Raw genomic sequence first — 19,494 nt, forward strand, 5'->3', positions numbered from 1 at the left:
TTTTGTTTGTCGAGTTTGAATTTATTGTGTTTTACAATAACGATTTACCGATTTAATTAAGCCAGTCTGAGATCACTGAAGGAGAGAAACGTTCTCAACATTGACCAAATTTTTCTTATTTAATTAATTTAAAAGGGACAATGTACAGTTTTAAACACAAATGTTACCATTTGATGCACCGTACCAGATTACAGCCTAGAGCTAATTTGCATCTGCAGTCCCATTACAACCAGATTTCACGTAGATCCAAACAAACTGGATTACTGGACAACACTAGGAAAATCAAATTAAATAATGAACTGAGAATTATTTTTTAAAATATATTTTAATCCGTCCTTTGTAAACAATACGGTATCACCATCACAACATACCATCATGCATGTTTCGTTTTGTTGTCTTGCCATTCCTTCGAACTGTTTGTTTTTTCAATGCTGTCCAGGGTTGCTGTCTGCCTAGTGTCATACACGTACATGTATACCGTGTACCCCAGTGAATTTCAGGAAGATGGGAAAAAACAGATACCACCCAAGCCTAAAAAGAACAAAACAAAATCTAAATGTGTGCTAAGATGAATTATGAATGAAAGAAAAGAAGCAAGCAGCCAAGTCTGGTAAAGCATTGAGCAATTTATTCCTCACGCTCAACCATGACAGAAGCACACTTCAGACCTGCCACACTTCTGTCAGAAGTGTTAAGAGTTTAACTTCGAGCTTTGACTGCGTTAAACCATTTCAAAGGTTGTCCTAAGTCTGCATTTTAGTGCATTTACAATTATACAAAATGCCATATTTTAACAAGTATAATTATACTATTTAGTAAATATTTTAATTCTTCTGCATGATGCAGTTTTCAGGCACATGATAAAATATTGTGCAACATTATATTTTACCAGACTAAAAAAATATACACACAACAGCAAAATCTTGAGAGAAATACGCTGTACAAGTGTGGCTGATCTGACATCAAACCACATGATCTTTTGACATTCACAATGACCCTCATTTACATTAAGCACAACTCTTTGTTTTCTGACAACTTTTCAGACTGAAGCCAAACCAAATAACCACAATAAGAATGATATAGCTATGAATAAAGCAAGCATTCACAGTAAATATGTACTGCAATTACTGAGAAATGTTTTTTTTCTTAAACTATGTAAATCTTTTCACACATCGGTTCAACAGTCACCATTTTCAGCAAACGCAAAAACCACCACACAACTCACAGCTGCAGATCTATTTGTGAGTCGACCTACAAGCTGCACCACATAGAGTTTTTGTTCAAAGGTGTGAAAATGTCTTTAGCTTACTGCTCAGTTTAACGTGATGTAAGTGACCTCTGTAGTCCCGTAGTAACAAAAAACTTTGTGTTATCCCATTTTGAATATTATTTTGAGAATGTTATGCTCATAAAGAAAGGCAATGTCAGTTCTCAAAAGCCCTTAACAGACAAAAAAGTGACTGCAAAACAGTTTGATTCAATGATGCAGAAACAGAAGAAAGTATGACTTGAAGAAGAAGTAGAAGAAGATGCTTGGAGAAAAAACAGAGCACCAGAAGTAAATGTGACGATAGCAGAGTCTTTCCAGAAGAGAGTGAAGACTGAATTTGGTGGCTTGGAATGCTGAAGACCACATGAGTCTTTGTAGTGAAGGATGTGGCAGAGGAGGGCAGAAGAAGAAGAGGAGGAGGAGGAGGAGGAGGACAGTGCTCACAGGCGGCTCAGGCTGTCATTACCGTTCTCCAGGTTCTCGTTGCTCTCGTAGCAGCCGGAGTCCCGCGGGGAGTCTCCTGGAAGGCCGCGCCTGTCCAGGAGCAGCTTCTCCTGTCCACCTCCAGACTGACTGCCTCGCTCTGGGTCGCTGCTTCCTGCAATGCAAAACACCGCCAGCAGGGGGCAGACTGTCACATCTCATGATCTCAAGAGAAAACTGCTGAGAGCATGATCTGCATGTTGTGTGCATGGACTGCTTCTGAAGATGTAGAAAATTGTAAACTGAAAAAATTTGTGTCCCAAATGTGACATTATTAATGATTTTTATTATTTATTTATTAATTAACTTTCATTATTTTTTAATTGATTTATGCATCTTGATTTTTGCAAAACTATTTTACTTATGGTATTTTACTTATTTACTTATGATTTATGTACCATTATTTATTATTTTATTTTTTATTTATTTATTTTTTATTTTATTTTCTCTTACTATGTTCGTGTTATGCATCTACACCCCATAGCAAATTCTACTCGGCAATAAACCCAGTTTTTAGGTATCTCAAAATGTGTGTCATTCTTATAGTGTGTCACACAGACCACCTGGTCTGACAGAGAAACAGCGGCACAAATTAAAACTAACCCTCACCGATATATCACAAACAGGTGTAGAATATATATAGTGGTAGGTTTATCAGTGCTGGTAACTGGAATCCAGCATAATGTGGCCTCAGTTGCAGGATTATTTGTAATCTTGATTTAACTTAAATAAATGATTTTGCTATGAAGAATTCAACTTTTTGATCTTTCAACATTTCAGCCTTGTATAAATAGTATCACATTTGGCAGATGTGTTTCTTTTTCTTGTATCTGACAATATTTACATGTTGGCTGTGCATTGATTACCTGACCCACCATCATACTCTTGCAGCAGCTCCACAGCGGTGAGCAGCACAGCTCTGTGCTGCGGGTCTCTGATGTTCAGCTCATCCAGGTCCTCCTCCTCCAGCAACTTGAATGTGTCCAGATCCTCGTAGCCGTTAAAAAGGAAGGTGGGAAGATGCTCCTGTGAAGAGGAGATGGTGGATGACACACAAACAGATAAATAAACAATTATAGAAGAAATTAATTTGACCATGCACAACGTCAGAACCACTGGTATTTTGACCTGTAGATGAGAAATAAGCATGTTACAAGTTTCATAACAGTATAACTGAAAGATTCAACATTCATTATTTCTTAAATTGCAATACTGTGAAATCTTTATTTTTAAGCTAATTAATTTGACTTTTAAGGGCATACACTTCATTGCTAAGAGTAAGATGAGAACATAAATACCACTTGCATGTCCACACAGTCAATATGTGAAAAGAGCCAGCAAAAGGTTTTGCACCTGGCCAACAGAAGTTGAGTTAACAGATGTTTTTTTTTTATTTACAGTCACGCTAGCTGTTTGTGTCCAATCTTTATGCTAAAATATGCTAAACAAGCCAAGAAAAACTATGCCGCTCCCGGTTTTAACTTTATATTTGGCATACAGGCATGAGAATTGCAGCAACCTTTTCATATAACTCTTGGCAAGACACTGAACGAATTTTATTTCAGCATAGACTACTATTTATTAATCCAGTTTTTAAAGTCAAATTTATGCCTTTGTTTGTGTCCAATTTTAAAGGTGCCATATAAATAAAGTTATTATTATTATTGTTAAATTCCTCCACTTCTATGTGTGACAGATTTAGCTTATAAGGTAAATTGATTACTTTGAGGTTGATGCGATCGAGGAGCTCCTCTACAGACGTGGGTTTGGGTTGCCGGGCCTTCCTCCTCCTGCGCGTCTTTTTGGGCTTCACTTCCTCTTCATTCAGGACATCCACGTAAATGAACTTGAAGGTGCCGACTTTACCGTTGAGCATCCCCATCCACGTACCCATCGGAGGCTTACTAATGACATCGATGATATCTCCGCTCTGCAAGATGAGACCAGTGGAGCTTTTACAAGATACCAGCTCACCTATACATGTTGTGTGATTTTCTGTATCAAAAACGTGTTCGTACCTTCAGTTTGAGGGAGTCAGTGTCGTAGGGACTGGGGGTGAAGTCGGTGTGAACGAGAGCGCGTCCACAGAAGGGTCCGCGGTACGGTAACTCGTCCTCCTCCCCGTCCTCAGACTTCACACTCTCTCTGTTGCTGTTGGAGGAGTCAGTGGTGCCCACAGTCTGACCGCCTACACAAACCACAGAAAGACAAATGAGCCTCTTCACGACCATGAGACTGCACGGGTCCGTTAGTATCTGAAAAATATTTTCAATATGTCTTTTAATCTGACTGAAGTGCCAGATGTCACAGTTATCCACAAACACAGTGAAACCAGGAAGTTTAGACTATCTCAAAGACGACTTAATACCCCTGAAAACCTTTTCAGATAAACACAACCACACATCTGGAGTTTCAAGGTCCAGTTAAAACAAACAGTGAGAATTATTTGCAAGCACACCCAGATCAGGCACATTCACTCTGTAAACACACAGACTCACTCATGGAGCTTTGTCCGCTCAGGGAACTCCTCAGGCTTTCCACAGAGCCTCCTGGCTTCAGTTTGGGTTTCTCCAAAGAGTCAGAGTCTATCTGAGGGGAGTGAGGGCAGCTTGATATGCGGTCTGGGGTTGACTAAGACACAGAGGAAAAACATGTTACCTGTGCTTCACATTCTTCACAACATTACCTGTTAACCCTGATGGGTGCTTCTGTATTGTGGAGCACTACACTGACACACATACCTGCTCAGAGAGAGAACAGTGGTATCTCTTGGATATGTGTTTCCTCATAGTTTCTCTCACGGATTTGACTTTTTTGCCCAGGGAAATACGAGATGTTGGTGGAGACTTGATGGGATCTCTCACCCCGCCTCCGTCTTTATTCTATTTTAACACAAAAAGCAGAAAAAAGGCAAATAAATAAACTATTCATATTTTGACTCTGTGTATGGAAATTGAGGCAGAATGACATTTAACGTACAGTGTTATCGTTGTCAGAGGTGACCGCGTGCAGCGAGCGGTTGGTCAGGTCAAATCCTCCGAAGCTACAAGCTCTCTGTGAGAAAATAAACAAACAGGACATTCATAAGCAGAGATGTAGGTGAAGCTGGGGGTGTCCTTTTATGAGTACAATGAGCTTTTAGAGTCTGTATGCAGCCACAACTGGAGGAACTGCACCTCGAGGACCTGTTGGAGCTGGTATGTGATTATTGTTAAGATGCACCATAGATCACTTAAATTCCTGCAGCATTTCAGCTCACTACAGACCCCACGAAGGTCAAGCGGAAAATATATCTCAGAACAACACACTCAATTATAGAACTTGACTAGTAAAATAACTGACAGTATTAGAAAAGGTACAGGATGACAGTCACTTAATACTGAATCTAAACTTGGCTTGGACTAAATTTATAACAGCACCCACCACAGTCATCTTTATCAAAAGGTCGGCAGGCCACATTTGTCTGTGATGCGGGACCAGCATTGGTTTTTATTCATCTATGAAGCTTTGAAATAGATGCTTCTTCGCTATATTTCATCCCTTTTAACTCTGAACTCAAATGACTTTGGTACTCGGTCACAGAATAGCTTGTTGCTCCATATTTTCCAAATCAGAACCGAAGTAGGAAAAATGTTATTCTCTTACAGTGCAACTTATACATGGAATAATCTGCAAACTTAAACTTGGACACTCTTCTACCGTTATGGCTGTTCAAATGCCTTAATTCAGATCTTTTAATTGAGTGTAAATGTTTTGTACGTCTACTCCATAACATGTTGGTTGTCCTGTATTTTTATTTTTAGCTATTTACAATAGGAGTTGACAGATTGGGGCAGATATCTGGCATTTTGCCGATTATCTGCATCGACGTTTCATTTTAATCATCGCCTATAAAATTAATTAATGAAAAAGTGTGTGTACTACACTCAATCAACACTGGTGAAGGCAGTCTGCGATACATGCAAAGAAAGTGTCAGCATGGGAGGAACTTTTACTGAAGTACAAATAATTGGTACTGGCCATGAAAAAACAATAATGGTTGACCCATATTTTACAATGTTATCATTGTTTGTTGTTCAGTGTTATTTTATTTCTGTTTTAATTGTTATTTGTTTGCTTGTTGATTGTTTTTAATGTCCTTGTTCATGCTCAGTAACACTGAAAATGAGGGTCTCCCTAAATTGATTTCCTGAGTTTTAAATAAAGGTTTGAATGGATATCTGGAGCAGTGCATGCAGGGCAGCTTGTGTAATGCTGATGGGTATCAGTTCAGTCTGGAATTGATGTAAAGGCTGCAGGGTATTTGTAGAAAGTATTAATTCAGCACAGCAGCTTTAAAAATGCACCACTTTCCAAATAACCTCCCAACAAAGGCTCCACTGTACTCACTCCATGGTGGCTGAGCGGGCTGAGGATCCGGTGACGGAGCTCTCCATCAGTCACTGAGCGAGCGATTTTGGGTTCCTCATTGTTACAAACCTCCACTTCAGAAAAGGAGGAGCCGCTGCCCTCAGCCACCTCCCTCACCTCCACAGCTACGCCTGTCTCCTGATGAATGGGGCTCCCACTCGACTTGCTGAAGGCCTGAAAGATCTTCTGGCTGCTGCAGGTGTCGAGGCTGCTGGAGGAGGGGGATGTGGTCAGGCTGTCAGAGTCCCGGTCGTAGATGAGCTGGTCCCGCAGAGCTGAGGTGAGGGAGTCCACGGGGCAAACTGCGAGCTTCTTTTGCACACCTGAGTACAAGGAGGCGCTGGCATCTCCACAGGGAGGACCATCTGTCATCACGCTCTCTGGAGGAGTAAACAGAGGAGAGCGCAGGAAGGTAATACTGTAATACCATGTCAGCAGAATAAATCAAATGTAATAAAATCCTCAAGTTTTAGATTTAATTGCAAATAAGTTAGATTTTTTTTTTATAGGGACAGTTCACCACCAAAATCGAAAAAAGATATTCTTTTCTTAGTTTTTCAAATGTATATTTTGGTACTTTGAACACCAGAAGCTGAATGCCAGCAATTTCCATCACAGGGTCCCCACACATTTTCATGAACATTTCCAAACTTTTCTTTGACTTTTCAAGGAATCATTGCATGACTTTTCCTTGCCCCACTTTCATATTTCAAACATATCAAGATTCAAACTCTGTTCGAAAATAATTTCAGCTAGGAGAGAAAATGAGGAAACATATATAAAGGTAAACAAACATCACACATCAACACATACTGAAGCAACATTATGTCGTCGGCTACAGGATACAAATTCGCCTTTATGTTACATTACGTGGAAGATTATCCCTAAAAGATAACAATTTCATTACACATAACAAAACTGTCTGACTATTTCAAAACATCCAATGATCTTTATTGATGCCATGACTCTTCCAGGCCTGGAAAAAGTGATTGTAAAATTCCATGACTTTTCCAGTGTTTCCATGACCACAGGAAGCCTGCATTATATCGGAGAGAAGGCAGACATCTCTGTAGTCAACAACATTTAACAACTCACACAAAAACAATCTAGATATGATAATGATAATTAGCACTACAGGTAAGAGGAAAAATATCTATTTTTTGATTTTGGGTGCACTGTCCCTTTAAATATCAGAAACCAGCTAGTTGTGACATTTACTCCAGATCAGTTCTGTAAAATCTGAAATGAAATTGCCTTTGTTTGCAATTTCAATGCATTATATTATTTTTTCTGTGAAATAATTCTTCTTATAAAGGTGAAAATGAACTGAGAGCTTTTGAAGATCATTCATCATAAAACTAAAACACTGTACTGTCTCCAGTTGAATGGGTTTTTTACACTGTACTGCGGTGTGTCATCGTCTACAACCTGTTTTGGAGGATTTTCCATCACATCAATTCAGTGCCAGTTATCAAAAGTGCTGGAAAAACATGTGATAAGATATTCTTCAAAACATATATTCTCAGACTACACAACTAGTGAAAACACACCATAAATACTGTTATTGCAGCACATATTCTTAGTCAAACGGTAATTAGATCGAGCACAATTACTGACATTTTCTCGAGACTCTGCATCACACTGTGGTGTCTCATTTCCTCTAAATAAACGATGTGTTCTTACTGTAAACACCTGCCATTTTTCACATCTTGGCTGCATGTCCAGCAATATACTCCTCAATTTACCTGCATAAAAACTTCAACTTCTCGAACACTTTTAAACAAAGTAGCATCACACAGTAGGACAGTGAGGAGATGACTAATTGTACTTTATGAGATTAAGTCTGATGTTAGTACCCTCTGCTCCAGGCCTCTTCGAATCGTCAATTCTGATCAGCTTTTTCTTCACCTTCCGGGTCGAGTTGACCAGTTTGTGGAGTCGCCTGAACGTCACAGATTCTTCTTGTTCATTGTCTGACAGGTCACAAGGCTGACAGGAGAGACAAGAAAGCATTTTGGTTAAAGAAAACATTTACCACAGAACTTTGTGTTTACAGTAGGAAAATAAAATAAAAAAATAAATGAAAAGAGATACTACTTAATACTGATGCTTTCTGACACTTAGCAGTACGTGAGCTCACATATTTCAAGGTATATTTTAATTATTGTTTTCCCCTTGAAGTAACTCACTGCCGAGGAACATTAGAAGGGTAAGCTTTCTGTATTTTTAAAAGTAAATTAAAGACCTATCTTTTTCATCTCGCTTTTAATATGGAGAAATATTACAGTTTAATTTTAAATTCTAATAATTCATTTTACTGTATTTAATCACTGCTTTCATTTTATTTTATTCTATAGACTTTTATTTATATATTTTTTACTGTTTTATTGTTGTAATTTTCTGGTTTTGTAAAAAATTATGTGTAATTGTCATCCTTTAAATTGTGTCTGTTTTGTTGTTTTGAAAAGCTCTCTGGGCTGCATGATGGTATGAAAGATGCTATATAAATAAAGTTGAGTTGCGTTGTATGAAATAAAAAGAGGTATGAAAGCTGTGTTCGTGCTGCAAGTGCTCCTGCAATAACCCACTGAGACTTCTGTATAAACGACTTGTAGCTTAATATAAATATGTGGTAGGAAACCACAGTGATGAAGCTCATGCAAACAGCTGTGCAGTGCTCTACATCACAACACAATTTAAAAAAGAAGCTTTCTATACGTGGGAAAATGAAAAGCAATCTTCTTGGAAATCACCTTAACCATCACATAAATGATGTTTGGTGAAAAAGTCCGTGGTGCATTTGAAGCCTTGGCACACAGATGTTGAGGTTTTTATCTGCTGACCTACACGCAATGTGAGCGGTACGCACTTCCCAGAACACACGTCAAAGAACAAAATGAAAGCAGATTAACACTTTAAATATATAACAGAAATTCAATGTAAGTAGAGATGGTCTATAATTAACAGAGAAAAAGCAGGGGAGGGGGCAACAGACGTGCAACCAACACAGAAAGAGAAAGTAAAAGGGGAACACAAACACACACACACACACACACACACACACAGCAAAGAGAAACAGTCCATCCAGACGAATCTGAAAAATGTGCCCTGAACCTGAGCCCCCTAATCACCCCACCCATGCATAAAAGAGCTGTTGCCTGCATAACAGGGCCCTGTGCTGAATCCAGCCGCTCACTGCAGCACAATAGGGGGTTAGCGCTTTGACAGTGATGAATAGAAGTCCGCCCAGTGGCCTGCAGTTGGGAGAGGGCCCTGAGCTGAAGGGCTTTAGAGGGGCCCCGGTTCATCGCCGGGACAGGGACAGAGGGAAAAGAGAGAGGAGCTGTCAACAGCTCAGCAGCCTTGGCACTGGTAGATCAGAGGCCCTCATGCACAACACACTGCCTGAAGTTGTGATTCAGCATTAAAGAGAGACTAAGATGCCGTCAGACTGGGAGCTGCTTCGAGACTTACGTTGCAGTTGAATGACTCATTTGTAGTGGGACTGGAGGGATCGGTCCACTCTGTGGGATCAGACCTGCACGTCTGTCTGTTTTGTACCTCAAACTCCTTCAGCTGCAGAAAAAATGGCCTTGTTAGTACATGATGATGCAGAGCTAGACAACCAGCTGACGTGTTATTTAGCCTCGAACAGCTGACACACACAAACAGATTCTTTGCTTCATGGAGATAAAACCATGTTTTGAGCATATGCCGACATCAGAATGTTATTTCTTTCACAAAACTAAAAATGCTGTTCATTGTAAGGAAACTAGATAGATAATTTCAATATTTTTCTTTTTTTTTAATGCATTCAAATTTACCCATGATAACACCTTTTTGCAATCTATTCCATCATTTTCTGAAAAAAAAATGTGTTTTGTTTTTTCTAAATGAACCAAACTCAAAAAACTGCATTAAGTGTTCAAGATAATTCTGCTGATAATATGCGTTAAGCATCCAGTTGGACTTTTTTTCCACAGTAAAGTAAAAGTTGAGCAAAAAGAAAATTAAAACACAGCAGGTGTAACTTTCACGTCAGGAAAGTAAAAACGGTGGGATGTATGACATCGTACCCGTGCCAAGGCTTCCTCTATGGAGATCATATTCTCCTTCACCATCATCATCAGCTGGATGCGCTCTTCGTCACTCATTGTGATTTCACTCGCCACAAAACCAACGTCGTCACCTGTCAGGTAGAAAGAAGAGATGACAGCTGACGAAACTGAACACTTTAATTAGGCAATTCTTTAAAAGATTAACCCAAAATGTCAAATGATGACAGTGTAATAATTGTAATGCTTAGAAATTTTGAGTGTGTTATTGAGTTAATTTTTCATGTTTCTCTTTTACACTTTGTTTGATATCTCTTTTTTTTCATATTTTCTGTGTAAAAAAAATGATTTTATGTTTTTGTTTTTCTTATATTGTATGATATTGTTTTGTATTATGTAAGCACTTTGTAACTCTGGTTTGAAAAAACGCTATAAAAAATTAAAAAAAATAAATAAATAAAATTATATTAACATACCTTTTGAAATCTGACGCAACACTCCTTTCTGTGACTTTCGAAAACTCTGCCAAAAAGACTTGCTCTTTCTCTTTCCATCCCATTTTCCTACAAAGCACAACAATTCAGTTTAAATTAGTGCACAGAATAAAAGAACACATTTTTACCAAACCAGATAAAAACATCCAAATAATAAGTAAACAATTAATGACTCCAGCGCCTGCCCTGAATTAACTAAGTATTACATTATGCCCTAAATTAAAATATCTTCAAAATAAAAACATAAAAATATTTTTAGTTTGAATAGATTCACTCCACATGGTCATAACCGCCATAAAAAATGCTAACTTAAAAACACTTATAGCCACTACTGCACACAGAAACATTTTTAAAGTAGGTTTTCTGGCTGTTTAGTGTAAAATGCCGTAAAAATCTACATCAATCTGACTTACAATGAAGCATTTAGTACATGATACATATAATTAAAATTCATATAAATTCCAACTTACCCCCTGATCCATCATCAGAGCTTGATTTGTGCACAGGAAACCTGCAAATAAAATAAAATATTAACTTCATCTAAAGAGTACAAATGTGAAGTAAAAGCCTTGAAAAGAAAAGTACCTGTTTTCCAAAGTTATTTTCTTCATTTTCCTTGCTAACCCACCATCTCCCTTTACATCTCTTTCTATCCTCTCCACTTGCGTCAGATTAAAAAAAAAAAAAATCACAAAAGTGCACTGTCCCTCATGACACTAGCATCTCAGTAAAAAGGAAATCAAAGTAGTGAAAACAGACGAAAAAGAGTGGCTGCTCTTGGCTGATGAACAGAGGTCAGTGCTCTGCGGCCATCGCAGGAACAATAGATCCTTTTTCATGTCCAGTCAGGGTTTTGCAGCCGCAGCAGCGCTAACGTGGCCTCTGCATTCCCAGCACACTTTCACCCTCCCTCTCTTTCTCTCTGGCTGTCTGTCTGTCCTTCACTCTTCATCTCTCTGGGCGGTTTGTTGTATAGAGCTCTCTCTCTCTCACACACACACATAGTCTCTCTCTCAAGTTTGCAAACACATCAGACATGTAGTGTTTGTATTACAAATGAGATATAAGTGGTAATATTGGACACTGCTGAAGTATTAGAGGCTTCTCTCAGACCACAGTTAAAAAAAATGTTTGCACAATTGCAATTAAGTATCATTTTTGTTCATTTAAATAATTGCATCATATACTAATTATTTTTACAAAAGTAAGTATAAAAGTAATAAAGTCATTTATTTGACATTGAAAAGATGTAGTTTGTCCCTTGATCTGCAGCAGCTGTTAATCCTTCTAGAAGACATAATCTGCCTGTTTTCAGCAAAGAAACAATCAGTGTCTCTAGATGATACACTAAATGTGTTTGGTTTTTTTTTGCATGATCACATCTTAAATATTGCCAAATAAAATAATCTATACGAGAGTAAAAATATCAGGACTGGCTGTCAAAAACTCAAACATGTACATGAAAAATTAATTTTATACCAACCCACGTTATTTATGAAGCAAGCAGTACACCATGTTTTTCTGTTTTTAAGAAAAAAATCTATTCAGAGTTGTAGACACAAGCAAAGCTTTCCCTCTTCCAAATTCTACGTTGAAAAGTGAATATTTGAAATATTTTGGCATGAAAATCAATTGTATTTATGTATCTATTAATCACTATAACAATCTAAAAGGGCCCAACATGCTCCACAGAAAATCATGTAAATAATTACATGTTCCGCAGTAAATAATAGGGGTGTAATGAAACATAGATCTGGGTTGATAAATCAATTCAGTGATCAGTGATTCAATATTATTGATGCAAAGTGACAACTTCGAAGCATGCCATCATCTTTAAGATTTGCCTTTATTGTGAAATTTCCATGGCACATCTGTGTGAGCATTTCCATCCGAGCACACCTCTCTCTTAAATCTTCAAACAGTGCTTGTGGTCTGGCGCCTTGGAGAAAATGGTGAGCGGTAAATGAGTTTATTTACTGATATTGTGTCATTACAATCTCAGGCCCCTGAAGTGAACTGAATAAAAATCGTATTGTGGAAATCAAATGTTGCAGTGTTGTTCAATTAAGTGATATATTATTGTATTGTGATAAAACTTAGGCTCTACCCCCCCTAATAAAATAATGACCAGTGCACAGTGATAAGAAAAAGAATACTCTACCAAAAAAATCCCCCCAAAAACCTTGAAAATTGTAATAGCATACCAACTGTGGATAAACAAATTAACTCTTGATTTAAAAGCAGGATAAAAGGATACACAGAATAAGAGGATACACAGAATAATAAGAAAAATGTAATTAAAGCTGCGCTCAAAGTGCTCAAAAGATTTAGTGTTAAAATAATGGTGTTAGTCATCAAAACATTTTACTGATACGTGTAGCTTTCTCCAGCATTGTTACGTACTTGTCCCACTGGGGGGCAGTGTAACTTTTCCATGAGTGTGTGTTTCTATCTAGATCCTAAAAGGTCTTTTCCTTATTTGTAAAAAAAAAATGTGGATATTGCTCAAATTTTCCAAGTTCCGACTCTTTAACAAGCTTAATTAAATCAATATGTTGCTTTTTCATGAGTCATCACCACCAATGACCGAATATGACTAATCTTTGACATCCCTCAAAGGAAACAATGGGGGGGGGGAGGAAGGAAGTTTATAGGTGACACAGAAATGCTTCATAAATGTGACGGGCAGCAGCAGGAAACAGAGAAAAGACTTGTGTCCAAGCGGTGTCACAGAGATAATACAGGAGGATTCGCTTCCAAAACTGATATAACTTATATTACTGTAAATGATAATAACGTAGTCTGTAAAGCCACAACACCACACATTATCAACAAAACAGTAGCCCCAAACATATGAACGTATTTACTGGTGCTTATAATGATCTCTTAATGATCTCTTCAATCACATTAAAAAAGTAGCAAATTTCCAACTTACTTAAAAAAAATAAAGTTATTATTTGGATTTTTTTTTACCTTCTTTCAGTCTCTGGAGTAGACATGGTACTGCTGAGTCCAAGGGATTCCTTCAACAGGTAAAAAAAAGAAGTCAATTTAAATACCAACAGAGTTAATGCTTTAATTTATTGAACTGTTTTCAAGGTCAAAAGATAACAAAGTTTATTTTTTTAAGCAACAGGCTAAATGATTTTCTATGTTTTTTTTTTCAAGAAAAGATGTAAAAAAAAATTTTTTAAAAGGCATTTTATTTCAAAGCACAGACGAACAAAATAGCTTGTACAGACTGAATCAAGTGCAATTTGGAGATAACAAAAAAAGAATTTAAGGTATTTAATTATTTGTAACTTGTTGCACTTTTAAAATACTAATCTTGTAATCTGGTGGCAACTAAACTCAAATATGCCACTTGTCAGATAGATTCCACAACAAGGACAGGCTCAAGGCCACCTCTCTGCATCACAGTCAGTCAGATGTTACTTTTCAGTCCACCTCTTTGGTTTTGCTCAGGATAATCATGACAAGGCAATTCCACAGCCTCTCATCGGCCTATCTGCTGACGCACGCGGGAGGAAGTTGACTTCTCTGGGGGTCTGACACACTCGGAGCTGGACACTCACCTGGATCTGGGAGCGGAGCTGCAGTGATGTGGCCACTGAGTCAACTGTTCCCTGAAATGCACAAGCAGGGGAAGCGGAGGAGTAAATTATACTGTCATCATAACACAGAAATAGAAATAATATTCAGCTGACTGAGATGGCCAGCCCGCACTGTGGAATAACACTGATAAACAGTTATGTGTCACATGTTATGAACTCTGCAAATGTTGTTCTGCCAACAGGTGTTTGAACATATCTGAATATTATTTATGATATTCAGATATTTTCAAACATACAAACAAAAACAAAAGCGATGTCTAATGTAAAAAACCAAAAAACTCTATACTGTATCGCTGAAGCGGAGCTTTTCCCTCTGAGCTGCATGCTCAAGTCTGTTTCACTACAAAGTGCTAATGAGAAAATCAGACATGCTTCACACTATAAAAGTTGAAAATTGCAGAAATCTCTCTTGCGGAGGTCGGTGCTCACAGAGTGGACGAATAGCAAACAATACAGCGGGCCATTTCACAAGGACTGGACCCGAAGAAAACATTGGAGGACACGATTAACTTAATGTGCACGGCGTCTTCAGAAGTCTTATTAGATTTTGATGAAAATCAGAAATCACTATGAAAGTTAACTCTGAGGGTTTGACGATGTCGTATACGACTTTACATTACTAATTTAAAGATCTCTGGTTCGCTGCATGGAAGAGACTTCCTTGTTTGACTGTATAAAATAAAACTAAGACCTAACAAGAAACTGGTGAATGTACACATCAGATGTATTATTTAATGAAACATATTTTATTTACATCATCAATTTTCTTTCTTTCTTTTTTTTATACTGTGATACATGTTGTATCATGGACTTTTTACAGTGATGATATTGTACCATGAGTTTGTTACAATCCTGTAAGCTGGTGTCAGTCTTGAATTTAAAAGACGGTGTGGTAATTTAGCAAGACGGCAGCACAAAAAGCTATAATAATTTAATGCTGAGATATTAGATTTTTTTTGATGAGCCAAATTCTGAACTGATAAGAAGAAGACTGATGAGACTATTTACCATCTCTGTATCTTGCACTACTTTGCGTTTCCGTAGCTCCTCCATCCTTTCACACACGTCGCTGAGGGAGGTGCCGTAATACTGAGAATACTCCTGAGCCAGGTCATCAAGGTTCCCCACCGAGCCATCCTGAAGGAGATAAAGAGACGTTCAAACACTCACACAGACATGAGCACAGACCAGAAGAGGAAACAAAACCCACAGAGGTTGAGCAAGACGCCAAACGGAGGGCAAACACAGTAAACACTGACCACTGCCATGATTAAACCCATTGTTTCAAGCTTTAGTACGGTCACCAGCAAAACAAACAGCCAGGAAACGCTGAGATAAAGCACCAGGAGGGTGAAAGTATCAGAGATGTCCTGCTGTGATATTGCCTCTGTCTTCAGCAGCTTGTTGCCTTCCTGCCCAGTGACCCCTTCCACCTCCTCAGCGCTCCTCAGACCTGACCCCCTGGCCAGAGGAAGCACCGTGTGACGCAGCCACGACTCTCACCCTGCTCTCCAACAGTCATCAGGAGTCCACTCAAGAGGCCACGGTTCAGTCGACCGTAAATCACAACAAGTAGAATCACTCAGTCAGATGAGTCTTTGTCCTGCAAACACTGGATGTAACCCTTTAAGTTTCCTACTATTGTGCCACATGAAGTTATGTGCCTTTTGTCACGTGGAGAGAAGACGAATAAGAGATAAATCACTTCAGATCATTTTTGCTGAATTGTGACTTTTGGGACCAGCATGAACATGTGGAGCTGGTTTCCTGGTCAGGGGAATAACCCAACAGTAGTTCTAGACTAAAAAGGCATTTTAAACGACATAATTCTGATAAAACTGTCAGCGGATCACATGTGGTCTATTTCACTGAGGACCAATACAAGTATCTATTGATAGGAGCGACCCACTCAATAAATTTGCTGATCAAATTTTGTTGACTGTCTAGAAAAAGTGCATAAGCCTGTAGCGCTGTCTATCCAAGAGTTTATATCCCCAAAGAATTATATTCATAAGCAACATATTTTCATTAGCAAGGTACATTTTGGGGGAAACAAAGTGCTGCAAATTGTTGTTTGAAACAAGCATTGCAGAAAAAGTGTTCAGATTCATATTCCGAATGTTCTTGTTTTTAGCTGATATACACACCAGCTAAGCCTGTTTTTCCTCTAGTGAAACGTTAGCATTTGCATTAGTATTATCATAGTCAGCCATAACTGCGAATGCCTCGTGCCAACTAAGCTATCTGCTAGCCTTGTGGTTATCTCCACCCTCTCGTCCAAATATGGTCACCCTGGTTTAAAAAAAAACAAAAAAAACAATCCAAGATGGGGACCACCAAAATGCCAAACTCAAGGCTTCAAAACAGAACCAAACCACAAACCTGGTGATGTCACAGTGACTACATCTGTTATTTTATAGTCTTTGCTAAGGGCACAACATTGAGAAAAATTCACTCCTGTTTTAGCTCTGTTTTGGTCTCCACCACCTCCTGAGGGAAAACTCCGGCTCTCTGGCTATAAAATACTCCACTACGTTCACCAGCTGGCTGCTGACTCTGTCTACGGTACTGGGCAGGTAGTGCACAGTGGATTTTTAAGGGTTTTTTTGGCAAAAAATAGCTGCCTGCTGTGTCTAGAAATGACACTATGACAGCAGTTGGCCAGAAACCCCAAAACAAGTTAAAGGCTCAAGGAAACTGGAGTGTTGGGTAATCATTATCTATGCATTTGTCACCACTAAACCCCTTTCACAGACAAGTACTCAGGTTATTTGCGGTTGATATGAAAATACTGATTATGGAAATAAGTTCTCCAAACTTAAGGTGTGTTTTAGAAAGACTCTTTTTAATGATCTTAGACTGAGTCCAACCCATAAAGTTCCAGGACCAGTGACGGTGGTGGTGGAAAATGTATTTATCCATTTCTTAGTATATTTAACTGTCCAAATTTACATTAAAACTTAATTTAACATCTAAACAAATATGTGCATTTGCTCACAGTGTGCCAGAGCTGATTTAGATTAGGGAAAAGATTATGTAAATTCTAAAAAACAATATCAAGTTACTATTTTTTGTCTATTTATTCTAGATTTAATTTATGTTGCCCGTTTTGTCATTTTTTTCTGCTGCTGCGTGAATGAATAAAAATGTCCATCATACTGTTAGTTCAAAGCAGTGAGTAAGTCTGATTCATTCACAATAATTAAATACATAAGATTATTCTGTGTTAATACAACTTGTGAGAAGATAGTGTCTCATCACGCCTGGTCATGAGTTTCGACTGGACAGACGAATCCAAGCTGTGTCTGATTATAGCCATCCACTATGTCCATAAACCGTTTCACGCATGATGATTATTATTATTATTATGCTCCACTCATGCCGTGCCCTGAAGGTATGCAAATGCGCCCACTGCAGTGAAAAGCGATACTGTGGGCTCACTTGTCTCGTGGCATGATAGACTGTGACTGGCTCAACTGTCCAGAAAAAAGAACCATTCATTTGGTAAATGACATGCCTCTGGGTCAAAAAAGGCCTGAAAATCTGGCTGCTTTTCATACAGTCAAGAAACAAGGCTGAGAAGCTCCACACTGTGCCTGGCTGCAGTCGCTCTTCTGCCTCAGACTGCCACTGATCCACATAAACAGCCTATTGTGACGCAGCCACATGATATTGCATTGCCCTAAGTGCTTATTAGACACGCTGTATACATCCTCGTTACTTACAGATGAATATAAACTAACAAACTATACGAGCTCCATTCTCGTGCCGACAATTCTTACAGAATGTGGAAAATATTCCAGTGTGCTTTATATTTCCCTCTGTCTCCTAATTAATGGTCTCGGAGCCAAAACTGCAGCATGAGACATCAACCACAGAGGCTTGAAAAGGAGAGTGTGGTGTCACATTTCTCAGGCGCTGAGCATCTCATAGGCAGACAAAAGATCCACGTGCCCCAGGGGCCCGGAGTGCCTAATGAGTGTTTTTACAGTTCCTGTCTTGTCTCACCCTTTTTAAGGGCAACCAGTCCCGGGTCACAAAAGTATCAGCAAATTATTTGTATCACTTTGTCCTGCTTTGAGACAGACATGTTGAATTGTCAGCTTCAGAGCTCAAAACCAAGAGCATCAGAGCATTCAAACAAGACTATAAGCATAATTTTCTATGACTGTCTGATAACATATGTCCTGAAAGTGAAGTTAAGTAAAACAGCAGCTTTGTCAGATATTGTATCCATATCAGAGCATTTCATTAAACATGGCTACAGTAAAAAAAAGCAAATGGACTGAGAAGTTTACTTCCCATTTGACATACTCATTCGAAAAGATGTGTCCAACGTGCAGTGGTGGCATGTAACTTAGTACATTTACTCAAGCACGGTATTTAAGTACACATTTGAGGTACTTTAACTTTTCTTAATCTCATGCCACTTTCGACTTCTACTCCGCTAAACCCCAGAGGGAAATACTGCACTCTTCACTCCACTACATTTATTTTTAGATTTAAATTACCATTTACTTTACAAATTAAGATTCTTGCACTGGAACCATATAAAAAAAGCAAAAAACCAAAAAAATAAATATAAAACAAGTGCAGCTGAAATGATCAGTCGGTTCATTTGATTTTTGGTTATTGTTTAAGTCGTTTTTTATGCCTTGAAAACCTTGTGATGGTTCCAGCTTCTCAATTAAAATGACTTGCTGTTTTTTTACCTTCATTTCTTTCCATTTATTAAATTGTTTTAAAAACAATTTGCACTGAGTACTTTTACTTTTAACACCTAAATACATTTTCCTCGGTGTACTTACATAGTTTTACTTAAGTGACAGTTTATGTGCAGGACTTTTACTCATTACAGAGTATTTTTACAGTGTGGTATTAGCACATATAAGGATCTGAATACTTCCTCCACCGCTGCCAATGTGAAATAAATAACTCTAGAAATCCTTATCAAACGTGTTCTTTTTACATTGTAATTCATCTGTCAGTCAATCAAACAACTAAATTCATATCAAATGTCCCGGTAAGATTTTTCACTCTTGTAACTGTCTTAAACAGTGTATTGAGGGATGTTTCAAAAGATCACAAGAACAAGCACTGACTTGTTTAAGCTTTCTCCTAAATGAAAGTCCTCATTAACCGACTAAAACAGCCAAACAAATTAAGAT

At 38.3% G+C, this 19,494-nt stretch overlaps 1 protein-coding gene across 4 annotated transcripts in view; it reads right to left on the reverse strand.

Annotated features, from left to right (window-relative positions):
* The window catches only part of sash1b (SAM and SH3 domain containing 1b), a 62,730-nt gene that overhangs the window by 3,463 nt on the left and 39,773 nt on the right, over nucleotides 1-19,494 (reverse strand). For 2 of the 4 annotated variants that reach the window (XM_042500801.2, XM_042500804.2), the window contains 16 exons: nucleotides 15,335-15,463; nucleotides 14,288-14,338; nucleotides 13,686-13,735; nucleotides 11,183-11,223; nucleotides 10,695-10,781; nucleotides 10,240-10,352; nucleotides 9,638-9,739; nucleotides 8,020-8,152; nucleotides 6,143-6,543; nucleotides 4,733-4,807; nucleotides 4,495-4,635; nucleotides 4,252-4,384; nucleotides 3,772-3,941; nucleotides 3,477-3,683; nucleotides 2,620-2,779; nucleotides 1,737-1,868 (listed from right to left, as the gene is read on the reverse strand). In XM_042500801.2, coding sequence (XP_042356735.2) covers nucleotides 1,737-1,868; nucleotides 2,620-2,779; nucleotides 3,477-3,683; nucleotides 3,772-3,941; nucleotides 4,252-4,384; nucleotides 4,495-4,635; nucleotides 4,733-4,807; nucleotides 6,143-6,543; nucleotides 8,020-8,152; nucleotides 9,638-9,739; nucleotides 10,240-10,352; nucleotides 10,695-10,781; nucleotides 11,183-11,223; nucleotides 13,686-13,735; nucleotides 14,288-14,338; nucleotides 15,335-15,463 — 2,125 coding nt within the window. Of the gene's footprint in view, nucleotides 1-1,736; nucleotides 1,869-2,619; nucleotides 2,780-3,476; nucleotides 3,684-3,771; nucleotides 3,942-4,251; nucleotides 4,385-4,494; nucleotides 4,636-4,732; nucleotides 4,808-6,142; nucleotides 6,544-8,019; nucleotides 8,153-9,637; nucleotides 9,740-10,239; nucleotides 10,353-10,694; nucleotides 10,782-11,182; nucleotides 11,224-11,297; nucleotides 11,611-13,685; nucleotides 13,736-14,287; nucleotides 14,339-15,334; nucleotides 15,464-19,494 lie in introns of those variants that run through there. The other 2 variants (XM_042500802.2, XM_088087888.1) reach the window with 2 other exon arrangements.

This window comes from Plectropomus leopardus, chromosome 14 (genome assembly GCF_026936395.1).
Source record: "Plectropomus leopardus strain MGB_pleo_1.0 chromosome 14, ASM2693639v1, whole genome shotgun sequence".
Classification (NCBI taxonomy): Eukaryota; Metazoa; Chordata; class Actinopteri; order Perciformes; family Serranidae; genus Plectropomus; species Plectropomus leopardus.